At 35.3% G+C, this 15,481-nt stretch overlaps 1 protein-coding gene across 1 annotated transcript; it reads right to left on the bottom strand.

Annotated features, from left to right (window-relative positions):
- Window positions 1–1,059: 1,059 nt before the first annotated feature.
- Window positions 1,060–10,103, bottom strand: LOC111984332 (F-box protein PP2-B10). Its single transcript, XM_024015961.2, has 3 exons — window positions 9,691–10,103; window positions 1,728–1,846; window positions 1,060–1,617 (listed from the first exon to the last, which is right to left on the bottom strand). Exons 1-3 carry the CDS (start codon window positions 10,006–10,008, stop codon window positions 1,203–1,205), a joined length of 852 nt encoding a protein of 283 aa, XP_023871729.1. The 5' UTR covers window positions 10,009–10,103; the 3' UTR covers window positions 1,060–1,202.
- Window positions 10,104–15,481: the final 5,378 nt, after the last annotated feature.

The raw sequence follows: 15,481 nt of genomic DNA, 5'->3' as shown, positions 1-15,481 counted from the left end.
TCCTTTCCATCAAGCCACTAGTAAATTGCAGCTTGTCCCGTTAAGGTAGAGATATATAGTTTGAACCCAAGACTTCTTGCTCTATTACAATAATAAATTGTCAGTTGTTTTAAAAACTTAAATTGTTAAGATATGATAAATTTAGCAACCTTTTACCATTGAGTAAAGATACATAACTAGTTGTTAACCTTTGCAATACACGGAAATTTAGAATTAAGTTCTAAAATTATATGATTATCAAAAAGTTTTAAAATTTTATGGTTTCAAATGTTTAAATCACATAAAATTAGTTTCATTATTGTCTACAGAGTAGCACGTCATCTTTCCTCTTACATCCCAAAATGTAAACAAATAAAAATCCAATGTTAACACAAATAAAATGTTAAATCAAAGAATTGCAGAGAAAGAGAAATGTTTTCAGATGAAAAACATAATTCAACTAGCTTTTAATAGGAGCATGTTTAGTATCGAATTAATTTAACCTAATATTATAGTTGATTTCAACTATTTTTGTGGCTATTAATATTAAGATGCAGCTGATGTGGAGCCACAATTTCTGGCTCTTTTTTGGTAGATAGTTACTAATTGCTCTTAATATTAATATGCTGATGTGCAATTACTTTTTGTGTCTCTGAATACTTAGATGATTATGTTGATGCTGATGTGAAGATTAGCAGGTGAGGTACAGTGGATTAATGCTATAATAACAATTTTTCACAACAATTAAGCTGATAAGTTTTGATCTGGACTCTCTTCTAGCAATGACAATACTTTGTCATCTATCATTATCAACTTGCCACTTCAACTGCTGGGAAATATTTAGTAAAAAAATTTTGTGGCTTTAGATTCATTGGCTGTAGTCTAATGCTTTGTTTTTACCATTATACTACTAGATTGGTAGAAATTTGGGACTAATGGTTCTACCAATAACAGAAGAGCATAAATAATTAAATATCTAGTAACCAAACTCGAGAACAAGGGCTAAGAAGAGTTCGAGGAAATAAAATAGAAAAGAAGTGCAGGCCCGAATTAGGAGAATTATATGGCTACTGGAGTCTATAAAGCACAAAATTACGACACTAAATTGGTTTTAATAGTAAGGTTGAAGTTTAGCACAAAATTAAGACACAATAAAAGTTAGAAAGTATTGCAATTTAGTGTATTGCTGCCACTAAAAGTGATAAAAAATAAAACAATTTTTATCAACCCTTTGTAGGCCTAATCTCGATCCCTTCAACAATGAGGCCAGACTTAACGGTACCAGCTTCTACCTCCATAAGTCTAATCTGCAGTTCATCATTTTCTCCTCCCTCATTGAAATATTCACCCAACTTACTCTCAAACCATCCATCTTTTCTCCACTTCGGAAGTAGAGGGTTCTGCTTCCTTGGCTCCCTTTTAGGCCTGCTCAAACAAACAGTTTGTTTACAATCTTCAACTCCTTCAGTAGTTCCAACTGAAGCCATTGGAGGAAATCGATGAAACCCATGAGTTTTCCTCCTCAACTTGTACACAAGGTAAGCGACATAGTTTGTTTTCGGAGACAGCATTGAAGTATTCATCTTGCCACAGATATCAAACAACCGCACATGATGAAGTTCAGCTACCTTTCGAAACCTGTTTGATTTTTATATGTACATAATAAGAATTAAATAAAAAGCCTTAAATTAAATAATTAAAAAAAAGTATAACATACATAGGGGACAGGCTAGGGTTTAGATAGAGACCTGGATTCAGCTAGAGGAAACCATAGCCAATGCATATTATTGTGACCCGATGCAATGGACAGGTCCCTTGCAGAGAGAAGGTAACATTTCTTTCCACTCAATTTGTCCAAGAAAAAGCTCTGCTAGTATCAAAACTGTGATTTAGTTCAGAAAGCAAGAGAAGATATGAAGTAGAAGAAGGAAGCAGTCCAGTAATGTAAATGTGAAGATAAACGACAGCTTGGTTTTGTAGTTTTGATTGTAATTTAACTATATGCTGTAGTTTAGTGACTTGTAGTTTAGTGAGATTTGTTTCACATGTGACTTAACTAACCAGAACACGTGCAGTAACTAATTCCGTATAATGTGGGATATTTTTGTTGCTCTGCTTTCTGTATTTAGTCTCAGATCAATGTACAGATTCATTTAGTTGAGGAAATACACTAAACTTCTTGATTCGAAGTCTCTTCTTTCTCTCTCTGATTCAAGCTTCCTATTTTCCCATTCTTGGTTCTCTGTACTTTCTTATATGGTATCAGAGCTTGACCCCTCATCAATGGCGTCAAATACAACTTCATCTTCTTCTACACGAGAACCTTCTCCATTGGAAGATCTTGGAAGTCCATTTTTCTTACACCATGGTGAATCTCCTGGTGCGATCCTGGTTGTTCAACCTCTCACTGAGGATAATTACCCTAATTGGGCCAAAGCAATGAGGATGGCTCTAGATGCTAAGAGTAAACTCGGATTTGTAGATGGATCCATTACTGCATCGATGGCAATCACACCTCTTGAGAAAAAGGCATGGTCCAAATGCAATTCAATGATCTCATCGTGGATCTTGAATTCAGTTTCACCTCATATCACTGCCAGTGTCATTTACAGAGACACGGCCTTTGAGGTCTGGAATGCTCTCAAGAATCGATTCCTTCAAGCAAATGGACCAAGGATTTCTCAACTTCATAAGCAAATCTCCACTGTAATGCAGAGAGATTCTACTGTGACAAGCTTTTTCACTGATCTCCAAGCTTCTTGGGATCAACTGTTGAATCTGAGGCCTTTGCCATCATGTTCATGTGAAAAGTGTACTTGTGGTGTGAATGAGAAGATCATGTGTCTTTACCACCAAGACTCAATCATGCAATTTCTAAATGGATTGAATGAGTATTACTCGCAAGTCAAGACTCAAATTCTCATGATGGAGCCTGTACCATCTGTGGATAAAGCCTTTTCTTTGGTGATCCAAGAGGAAAGGCAACGAAATTCTAATGTTCATGCCAATCCATCAGTGGAATCCACTGCCCTAGCTGTCCAGAATCAACTCTTCAATCAGAATTCTTTTCCTGGCAAGAATTTCAAAGGGAATGTTGGAAAGGGAAGACCTATGTGTAGCTATTGTGGGAAGGTTGGGCATGTCAAGGAGAAATGCTATAAACTTGTTGGATTTCCACCAGGATACAAACAAAAAGGAAGGCTTCCTATGGCTAATCAAGTCATGATGAATTGTGATCAAACTCAGAGTGAGGCTGTGCACCAGCAGAACAACTTCTCTTTCACTCAAGAACAGTATCAGCAGTTGATGTCTATGTTGAATTCTCATGCATCAAGTTCTAGCAATTCTGATGAAGCCATTCACACAGCAAATGCTGCCATTTCAGGTATTTCAGATGATCCTTTACAAACTTCAATTTGTTTAAGCATGCAACACTCTATTTTTGCTGTCAATCCTTCAAACAAAAACACATTCAGTCAAGACACTTGGATTCTTGATACAGGTGCCACAGATCACATAGTCCATTCTATTGATTTGTTCACTAAAATTACTAGTTCTGTAACCAATTTTGTTCAACTGCCAAATGGTGAGAGAGTTGTTGTCACACACATAGGAACTATTCAAATAACTTCTAGTTTGATTCTTGAAAATGTCCTCTATGTTCCTTCATTCACTTTCAACTTAATCTCCATTAGTCAACTAACTAAAAGCCAGTCATGTTGCTTCATTTTTCTGTCAAATATGTGTTTTATACAGGACCTTTCTTGTTGGAAAACGATTGGAGTGGGTAAGCTGCATCATAACCTTTATCTGCTGCAATCTTCAGAATCTTGCAAATCTGCCACAGCTGTTTCATCTTTCTTAGGTTCTGCTTTCAATTTTTTTGCAAATAATGTTGTGGATGTTCCTGTAACCACAAAGTCCTATCTCTGGCATCTTAGGCTAGGTCATGTTTCTGATGCCAAACTTCAGGCTCTATGTGATATTCTTCCTGATGTAAACACTATACATAGTAATAAAGATTGTGCCATTTGTCCCATTGCTAAACACAAACGGCTTCCTTTCCCTTCTCTCAATCATTTGTCTGCTAATGCTTTTGACCTCATTCACTGTGATGTTTGGGGTCCCTTTGCAAAATCTACTCACAATGGTTTCAAATATTTCCTCACCATTGTTGATGATGCCACAAGATCAACATGGGTCTATCTTATGCAGTCAAAATTTGAAACTAGACCCCTGCTGATTTCCTTTTACAAAATGATCTCAACACAATTTCACACTAATATTAAAGCCTTTAGAACTGATAATGCTCATGAGTTTTTCCTTAAGGATTTCTTTGCTGATCATGAAATTATACATCAACACTCTTGTGTTGTCACTCCACAACAAAATTCTGTTGTGGAGAGGAAACACCAACACATTTTAAGCATTGCTAGAGCATTAAAATTTCAGTCTAATGTGCCCATTGCTTATTGGAGTGAATGTGTTTTAACTGCTGTTTACATCATCAATAGACTACCCTCTTCCATTTTGGAAAATAAAACCCCTTTTGAGAAACTTTATAACAAACCCCCTTCTTTTGTTCACTTAAAGGTGTTTGGGTGCCTTTGTTTTGCTTCCACCTTGTCTCACAACAGATCAAAATTTGATCCTAGATCAATTCCATGTATTTTTTTGGGATTTCCTTTTGGTGTCAAAGGTTACAAACTGCTTAATCTAGCCACCAAGAAAATCTTTATATCCAGGGATGTTACCTTTCATGAAACTGTCTTTCCCTTCATTTCATCCACTTACTCTTTTTCACCTCACTCCAATATCACCTTTCCTCATCTTTTTCCTCCCTTGGATACTTCTACTACTTCCCAATCTGCCTTATTTGATTCTGTTTCTCCATCACATTCTGATACTACCATAAGTCAGTCCAATCCTGAACCCACTTATGCTACTTCACCTTCAAATCCTTTACTCAATTCTCCATCACCTGCTAAATCACATTCTTCACCCTGTGTCTTTCCTCCACCTATTTCTATAGAAAATTCTGGACCTTCCATCTTGGATCCTACTATTCTTCCTTCAAATCCATCTCTAAGAAAATCTACTAGAGTGTCTAAGCCTCCTTCCTATTTGTAAGACTATAAATGCAGCACTGCTATTAATGATCAGTTTGCACATTCCAATCATGCCATCAAGTCTGGTTCACTCCACACCTCAAGTACAAAATACCCTTTATCAAATTTCATTGGTTCTTCCACTTTATCTCCATCATATGCCCATTTTTGCTCCCTTATCACTGCTGTTTCTGAACTACATTCCTACCAAGAGGTTGTCCAAGATCCCAAATGGCAAACTGCAATGGCTGCTGAGATTGATGCATTAGAATCCAACCACACTTGGTCACTTACTCCCTTACCATCTCATAAACAAGCCATTGGATGCAAGTAGGTCTATAGAGTGAAGTATAAAGCTGATGGCACAGTGGAAAGGTATAAGGCTCGTCTGGTAGCAAAGGGGTTCACACAGCAGGAGGGTTTAGACTTCACTGAAACCTTTTCTCCTGTTGCTAAGATGACCACAGTCAAAACTTTGCTTGCCATTTCTACTGTGAGGGGCTGGCACTTAACTCAACTTGATGTTAATAATGCTTTCCTTCATAGAGAGCTTCATGAGGAGGTTTATATGCAGCTGCCTCCAGGGTTCCACAGCAAGGGGGAGAACATAGTGTGCAAGCTCAACAAATCCTTGTATGGCCTTAGACAGGCATCAAGGCAGTGGTATTTAAAATTTTCATCCACTATTCTCAAATGTGGATTCAAACAGTCAAGATCAGATTACTCCCTTTTTACTAAGAAGGTTGATCAGTCATTCATAGCACTTTTGGTCTATGTAGATGATATTCTCATAGCCAGCAATGATGTTCAAGCTATTGAAGAACTCAAGGTATTCTTGGATCAAGAGTTCAAATTGAAGGATCTTGGAAAATTGAAGTTCTTTCTTGGCCTTGAAGTGGCAAGATCAGACAAAGGCATTTCCTTATGCCAAAGGAAGTATGCATTGAAGGTACTCAAAGATGCAGGCATGACAGGTTGTAAGCCTAGCAGAGTCCCTATGGAGCAAAACTTAAAATTAAGTAAGTACCATGGAGAGCTGCTACCTGATCTTGGCATTTATAGAAGACCGGTTGGTGGGTTAATATACTTAACCATTACCAGACCAGATATCACATACTCAGTAAATAAACTGAGTCAATTCCTATCAAAACCAAGGAAGCCACACTTGGATGCAGCCTATAAGGTTCTACAGTATATCAAGGGAAGTCCTGGACAAGGCATTTTGTTGTCATCAACATCAGATTTACACTTAAAGGCCTTCACTGATGCGGATTGGGCATCTTGTGTTGACACCAAAAGATCAACCACTGGTTATTGTGTCTTTTTGGGTAACTCTCTACTTTCATGGAAATCTAAAAAGCAATCCATAGTATCCAGATCATCTGCAGAAGCTGAATACCGAGCCATGGCAGTGACTGTGTGTGAAATGTCTTGGATATTAGCCTTGTTGAAGGATTTAGAAGTGTATCATCCAAAACCTGCAATGCTGTTTTGTGACAATCAAGCAGCTATATATATTGGTGAGAATCCCGTGTTTCATGAGAGGACCAAACATATAGAGATAGACTGCCATTTGGTCAGAGATAAGGTTGAAGACAAAGTCATAAGGCTGTTTTTCACTCCAACTCACTCACAGTTAGCTGATCTACTTACAAAAACACTTAGTGGTCAACAATTGAGAACTTTACTTGTCAAGATGAACATTGTGAATATTCACAGTCCTGATTCTCATCTTGAAGGGGCGTATCAAAACTGTGATTTAGTTCAGAAATCAAGAGAAGAAATGAAGTAGAAGAAGGTAGCAGTCCAGTAATGTAAATGTGAAGATAAACGACAGCTTGGTTTTGTAGTTTTGATTGTAATTTAACTATATGCTGTAGTTTAGTGACTTGTAGTTTAGTGAGATTTGTTTCACACGTGACTTAACTAACCAGAACACGTGCAGTAACTAATTCCGTATAATGTGGGATATTTTTGTTGCTCTGCTTTCTGTATTTAGTCTCAGATCAATGTACAGATTCATTTAGTTGAGGAAATACACTAAACTTCTTGATTCGAAGTCTCTCTTCTTTCTCTCTGATTCAAGCTTCCTATTTTCCCATTCTTGGTTCTCTGTACTTTCTTATAGCTAGAAAGAAAGAAAGAAAGAAGACGAGCACAGAAGGTTGAAATTAATATTAAATTCATCATTTCTTAAGAGTTCAAACTTTTGAAACAATGAGTAATTTATCAAGCAGTTGAATCCTGTCCCCACTCAATCTGCCCTTTAAAATGTTAAAAATCTCATGTATTAAACCCCATTTAATAAGTCGAAGTGTAGGCTCACACGCAAGATAGGTGTTGGAACTATGGCTAAACAATTAAATTTATCATTTATTAATAACTTACACTTTTGGGACAATCGTTAATTTATGAAAAATATATTTGTATCTATTCAACATGGTGTTGCTTTCACTGGCACTAGCATACATTCAATGGAATCTTTCAAAATTTGATCTCAAGAGTTAGCAGCTCCTTTTGTTCTTTGTTTTTGGTTCCTTTCTTATGTTCGCTTATTTAACTAAATTAAAGCTGCTCACGTAACAAATTCAAACCAAACACAATTTTGAGAGTCCATAGCTAAACCAACCTAGCCAATCTCATTCCGGCCACGTGGATCAAGCTTACCTGGTTGTTAATCTTCTTTATAGCTATTGAAATGAAGCACCTCCAACATGTTTGAATTTTCTTTTTATTTTTTATTTTTTATTACTAAAGAGGGTGTTCATTGCTTTTTTGGGCTAACTATTTCCTAAGCGTGTGCAGGGATAGAGCCAAAGTTCTACGAGGGAGCCAAAATATGAACCAAAAAATTCTTAAAAATCCAAACTAACATCCATTTAGAATAACAAATGGTTCGACATTTTAATTTTATAAAAAATTGTCAACGAATGAAAAGACACAAATAACTATTTTTTGATACACTACGAAACAATCATCTATCAAAAAGGAAGTTAGCATTCTTCTAAATCTTGAAAATCATCATAACTAAAAGCTGCAGCAAATAGACACTTGCAAAATAAAAATAGTAAGATCAGGCCACTCAATAAAACAAATAGATAAAAGAATCAAAGCTTTAAGCAATTCAGTTAAAGGGTCTCGTTAATGGTGCTTTTAGGACATTTGTTAATGGACAATTTTAAAAAAAAAAATTTGATATCACTTTATAATAGTTTGGGCAAAGGTTTTGACACCACTTCCTCGTAAATAGAAAATCTCACTATGACATTAACCAAATAGTGTCTATGCGTACCATCCATTCAACAATGTGTAGTCTGTCATGACTCCCGTGGGTGTGACATTTTTAATCTTATTATCTTTTTTTTTTCATTTTTCTTTTTTTTAGTTAAGCATACCAGTAGCCATTCCATTAAGTAACTCTGAGGGACTGTTTTGTTAGAGAGATGAAAAAATGGGAGGATAGAAAATAAATGATGAAAAAGTGAAAAGATATAAGAGATTTTAGTTTCCTCTATTTGTGTTTGATTGTGGGTGAAAATGTGAAGGGATGAAAAACTTTTTTATTTGGTTGAGATTTGAGAAGAAAGGTGAAAGGATGGAAAAAATAGTTTGTACAAATTTACTGTAATACCGCTACATAAAACATTATAATCCTTTTTTATTATATTACTCATTAACATAATTTTTTTACTTAATCAAATTATTATTAAAAACCCATGTAGCGAGACTCAGTTGTGGCAATTTTTGGGTGGACCGGTATTAAGGTCCGGTTTGGTACGCAAGTTTAAACACATATTTCCATTTTTTAAACAACATTATACATATTTTCACACGTTTTTTCATCTACATATATTTTCAAAAAAATTGAAAACTATTGTTTAAACACACGTACCAAACGGACCCAAATGTTTATAAAAATAAATTATACTCTCTTCACACTGAGAGAGTTAACTTATAATTGTTTAAAATTGTTGAGTTAACTTATAATTAAAAAAATAAAATTGTTCAATTAGGCAATTTTAAATAAGTGGGAGTATTTTAGTAGAACAATGAACAGGTGATGCGCCAAATCATGAAGAGCATAAAATTTATTGTTTACGAGGGGAAAAAGCATTGATTCATGGTAAGCTTTTTTTCTTTTTTTTCTTTTTTTTTTTTGTTTGAAAAGAAAAGTTCATGGTAAGCTGCTAACTAATCTGGTACTCTAGTGTTAAAGAAAAAAAAAAAATCATGCGTTGCTTACTGTGAGAGTGAAATTTTGGGAAAAACTGACTTTATAAAGTATGAACAAGAACAAGAAGCTTTATGGGTGAACTGTTTTTTGTGGCCCCTGGTCGAAATCCCCTCTATTTCTCTTGTTTCCAAACACACCAAATAATGTATTATTATAGAGTTCGATATTTTAAACAAAAAGACAAAAACATCTCAGCTGGATTAATTGTTCAGTAAGACAGTAATTGAGTAACTCCCAAAAAAAGACACATTATTCACAACTTTACTCATTTGAAAGTCTAATAAAGTGAAGCAGTAATAATAAGTGCGCTATTACTATCACAAAAAGTTATTAATATTAATATAATGGGATTGTTTGTCAACAGAGTACCTTTTTATTGTCGTCGATCAAGATGGGGTTATCAGAGAGGCTGAGGTAGAGCTGTTTCTTAGAAGAGAAGTTCAAGGAATCCAATGATGTTGATGATCGAGCAATGATGGCTTGATAATCGGACGGCAAGAACCTTTTCCAGACGACGTTGGACTCGGCAGCCGCACGGAATATAGGAGAAATCGCACAAGCTGTGCAAGCATCCTTAGGACTCGTCAATGATACTATGTTCGATATGCATTCCTCTGGTAATACTGAAATGTCCGCATCGCAGGAGGTAGGACCACTCCTTTCTCCTTCTTTCTCTTTTTCCATCATCTTCTTTTCTCTCTCTCTCTCTCTCTCACTGTGTCAGTCTTACGTATATTCTCCAATTTTTTATATGAAGGAGCGCTTCTTTAATTGCTTTATTGCTTTGTCCTTGATTAGTTTTTGTCTTTTTCTTTTTCTTTTTGATGGACTTGAACTTAATGGTTAAGTTTGTGTGTGTTTTTTTTTCTACGCTAGAAACAGGCTATCCGAGTAGGATAGCTTATCTAACTTTTTACTCATTATATATATATATATATATATTAGCTAAATTCTATTATATGAGGTTTAGGTAAATGCTAATCAGATTCAAAAATTTTCAAAACTAACTAATTTAGTCTCTAAAGTCAATTTAGTTCCTAAAACAGTTTAAAAAAAAAAAAAAAAAAAAAAACTTAAGGCCCTATTTGAATGGTGGAAATACTATTACTCATCACTCAAAAACCATCACTTATCACTTATTACTCAATAACTCATTTCTTAGAGTATTCTTATCAAGGTTTGTAAAAAATTTAGTATTTAGAGCATTCATATTAGTTCGTGTATAAATGTGTATAATAGAAAAAAATACTCAAATTTACACATTTTTGTTCAAACACAGCCCACATCAGTCCGTTTAAAATCTTGCAAAATCTTCTAAAATTATCCATGAGCTATACTACCCGTGTAAATTTACACGGGCACTGTAGCATGTGTATATCATTTTTTAATAGTTTTTTCTCTCTCCCCGATACTATAGCATGACTTTACCTGGCACTGTAGCACTGTAGCATTGGGTTAAAGAAATGAATATTTTATTTGAATAAATGTGTATAATAGACAAACTGATGTGAGTGTTTTATAAAAATAAATGTGTAAAATAGAAAAAATAAGCTTTAAACTTGTAAAATGGAAAAAAAAATTTCACCAACTGATGTAAATGTTGTAAGAGCATTCGCACCAGTGTATGTAAAATCATGTAAAATAGAAAAAAAAAAATCTGTTTTTACACATTTTGCATCAAAATTCACTACATCAGTCCTTCTAAAAATGTCTAAAATCGTGTATATTATACACGAGCTACAGTAACCGTGTAAATTTACACGGTTATTGTAGCTCGTGTATAAATTATTTTATTAATTTCTTTCGCTCCTTTTTTCTCTCTCTCTTCTCCATGCTTAACAACCTCAGTAGCTTCACCACTTCTCATCTTCTTCTTTTTTCACACAAACACAAAACACCCACACACAACACATCCACACAAATAGACCCAGTACAAACAAACCCACACAGACAAACCAACGGAGAAGACTGATCGGTGCTTGTGGTGCTTGGTTCGTGGATCGGCCGGTAAAGACAAAGATCTGGGTCGCCGGAGCTTGGTTCTGGGCTTTGGAGCTTGGTTGTTGGTCGCCAGAGCTTGGTTTATAGATAGCAGGTGAGACAGATCTGGGTTGCCGTGAAGCTCGGTGTAGGTCGTCATGAACTTCGTTCGTGGGTCGCCGTAAACTTCGTTCGTGGGTCGCCGGAGCTCGGTTCGGCTAGTGAAGAACTGATTGGGTTTTTTTTTTGAGAAATAATGAAGAGAGGCAGAAGAGAAAAGGTAGAGAGGAGAGAGAGAGAGAGAGAGAGAGAGAGAGAGAGAGAGAGAGAGAGAGAGAGAGAGAGAGCTGTTCAGCAAAAATGAAAAAAGAGAGAGATAACGCGGTATATTAAGAGTCAGTTGAGGAAAATAATAAAAAAATGAGAAAGAATGAATATTTTATTGAAATAACTTGTAAAATAAATGAGCTGATGTGGGTGTTTTGTAAAAGTGGTAGTGTAAAATAGAAAAAGTAGGTTTTTAGTGTAAAAATAAATGTGTAAAATACAAATACTGATGCGAATGCTCTTACCCTCTTAAATCCCAATTTTATAATATATAACATCCCACTTTATAACATCCCCTCCATCAAAACTTCTATTCTTTTTTTTACATTTCATTTAAATATTCTTTCTTTATAATTTTTTATTCTTTTTTTTTTTTTAATTTTTCCTCTCTCTGTCTCTGACTCTCCCTCCTCTGTGTCTCTCTTTCACAACCCAGCGCCACCGGCCACCATATCCACCCACCCATTTCACAACCACCACCTCCTCCACCACCCCTACCACCATTGTAGCAACCACAACCCACCACAGTCACCACCACCACAAGTCACGGCACCACTGTGGCAACCATAACCCCTTGCAGGAAGAACAGAAAAAGAAAAAAAACCAAAGTATAACCACAACTATCCACCAAAATCACAACCAACCACCACCCAACCATCACAAAAACAACCAACAAAACTCATCAGTAGACCCATCACGCCAAACTAAAACCCACAGGAACCAAACCTAGATCAGTGAACCAAAACTCATCACACACACACACACAAAGCCAGGATCGATGACCCACGACCCATGTCGAACCAAAACCACGACCACAAACCACAGCAAAAAGAAAAAAAAAAAAAAAAGAAGAAAAAGAAGAAGAAGAAGAAGAAGAAGAAGAAACCTCCATCGCCCATGCCGAACCTCCATCATGACCATTGGACCGTTGGACCCACAACCCATGCCCATCGGACCACAATCGCTGACCAAGAAACATCATCGCCACCACCCACGACTATCGAACCATCCAATCAGACCCAAACCCATTAGACCTCACCACCACATGACAGAGAGGAGAGAAGAGGAAAGAGAGAAGTGATAGGAAAGAGAAATACAGGAATACTAAAGAAAAGAAAGGTGGGCCCTCACCTGAATTAAAAAAACAATAAAAGTTCTACAATTGGTGAACAGGTCGGTCTCAAATTTGAGACCGCACTGTTCATCAATACCAAAATATTTGGCATTTGAAACTTTTGATGGAGGTGTGTTTTTAAAGTTTGGGGTATCAAATGCCAAATATTTGACATTTGACATCCTTAATGAGAATGCTCCTATCACTTAAAAATTCCAAAGTTACATCCCTAGAATGTTTGGTACCACAACCCCGTATAGTTTTCGTTCCCAAAACTCAAATTTTTTCAGTTTATGTGGGACCCACGGATTGACTAAGTTCTATCTTCTTCTCCTTTCACTTCTTTTTCCCTAATCTTCAGACTCTCTCACTAGCTAGACTGATTCTTCTCATTTCTCTGCTTTCTCTAATCTCAGACTCTTTCTCTCTAGCCAGACCCAAATCAAATTTTCATTTTCCACAACCACACCACAGATCCGAACCTCACACGCATACCCACATCTCAAAAATCCAAACCCCACACCCATATCTCAAATCCGAACTCCACACCTACAAGATAGAAAAAAAACAAAAACAAAAACAAAAACAAATAAACAAACTTGATCTTTTCGAGGAGATGGAGAGAGAGCTTGGCAGATTCCACCATCTGTGTCGTTGAGATGACGACCCATAACTCGGAATCACGAGACCCACTGCCCAGATAGAGACGGAAATAGAGAAGAAGGAAGACTTGAGCTTCAGCTAGAGTAACAGACCGGGACAGAGTTAATGAGTTCTATTAATGGCAGATGGGTATGGTGAGGAGAGTAGTGTGGGAAGAGAAGAGGAAGAGGAGAGTCTTTTGGTTGAATATTGCAAAAAATGATGTTTATTTGTGATATAGGTACTGTTCAAACTTATTTGGGAAAATGAGGAGAGAAGTGAATTTCGGCAACACCAATGCTGAAATTTTGAGAAAAAGTAAGAGAGAGGAGAGAGAAATGATGTGACGGATGGAGAGAGAAAATGAAATTTCGGCAATGATATTGCCGAAATTGGAAGATTAAAAAAAAAAAAAAAAAACTGAATTTTGGCCAAAGTAATGCTACGGCCACACGCTATTTTACCATATTTTTTTTATAAATTGTTGTTATGGCCAATTTTTTACTGACTCTCATTAGTGTCTACCAACAACATCACTTTTTTATTTATCAATAATTACTTATTACATTAACAGTCTATGAATGTTTTTGTAAAAATTTTTGTAACTCTAGCATTTTACCAAAAGTGAATGATTAAAAAAAAAAAAAAAAACTCAATTGCGGCAATTGAATTGCCGAAATTGGAGTAAATAAAAAATAAAAACCTTGATTGTGGTAAAATACAGCCACACTTTTGGAGGACTAAAGTATGTATCTCTGTCATTTTACTCCAGAAAGTGTGGCTGCATTAATCTCACAACAATCCCAATTTTGGCAATTATATTGCCGCAATTAAGGTTTTTTTTTTTTTTTTAATCATTCACTTTTGGTAAAATGCTAGAGTTACAAATTTTTTTACAAAAACATTCATAAACTGTTGATGTAATGAGTAATTATTGATAAATAAAAAAGTGATGTTGTTGGTAGGCACTAATGAGAGTCAGTAAAAAATTGGCCATAACAACAATTTATAAAAAAATATGGTAAAATAGCGTGTGGCCATAGCATTACTCAGGCCAAAATTCAGTTTTTTTTTCTTTTTTTTCTTTAATCTTCCAATTTCGGCAATATCATTGCCGAAATTTCTTTTTCTCTCTCCATCTGTCACATCATTTCTCTCTTCTCTCTCTTACTTTTTCTCAGAATTTCGGCATTGGTGTTGCCGAAATTCACTTCTCTTCTCATTTTCCCAAATAAGTTTGAACAGTACCCATATCACAAATAAACTTCATTTTTTGCAATATTCAGCAAAAAGACTCGGAAGAGGAAGAGGAGAGGAAAAAAAGAAAAAAGAAGAAAGAAAAGAAAAGAGCTAGTTTGGCGAGGAAAAGACAAGACACAGACATCGACCCACAGTGTGAATATATTTAAAAAATGCTATTATAACTCTGTTTTCATAATTCAAAAAAACCAAAATTTTGTTTTCATTTTGACTAATTCATAACTCAATTTGATGAGATATAAGCGATTGAAACAAAAAATAAAAACTCATCCAAACAAGCCATGCATTGTGGGACCTATAGATTTTGAGTGATAAGTGCTTGAAAACACAAAATCCAAACACCTCCTATCTATTTAAGAACTATATTGGTTTTCGGGACTAAATTAGCTAGTTTTGAAAAAACTTGAACCTGATTTGCATTAGATCAAACATCAAGAGATGTTAGTGGAATATATATATATATATATATTTTCGCTGAAAGTAGATTTTTTTTTCTTAAAGTACTGCAACAAAAAATTAGAATGAGATCCATAATAACAATAAAGAAAACTTAATATTTTTGTGCAAAAAATCTCACAAAAGTTAATCTTATACTACTCTTTTTTAGAAATATTACCTTTACAATATTTACAAAACGAATAATACCACAACTACAAACTATTTTATACAATTTTTATAAAATGTTAATATGGTCAATCTCTTATTGGTTTTCATCTAGGACAATTATTAATATCAATTTTTCATTTACTAATAATCATTTACCACATTAATATTTTATAAAAAAATTTATAAAATAATTTGGACCTCTAGTATTATTTTTTCACAACAAATAATAGG

The sequence above is a fragment of the Quercus suber genome, unplaced genomic scaffold (genome assembly GCF_002906115.3).
Source record: "Quercus suber isolate HL8 unplaced genomic scaffold, Cork oak 2.0 scaffold_985, whole genome shotgun sequence".
NCBI lineage: Eukaryota > Viridiplantae > Streptophyta > Magnoliopsida > Fagales > Fagaceae > Quercus > Quercus suber.
Note: the sequence above shows the minus strand (reverse complement) of the source record. Positions and strands in the feature narration are given on the sequence as shown.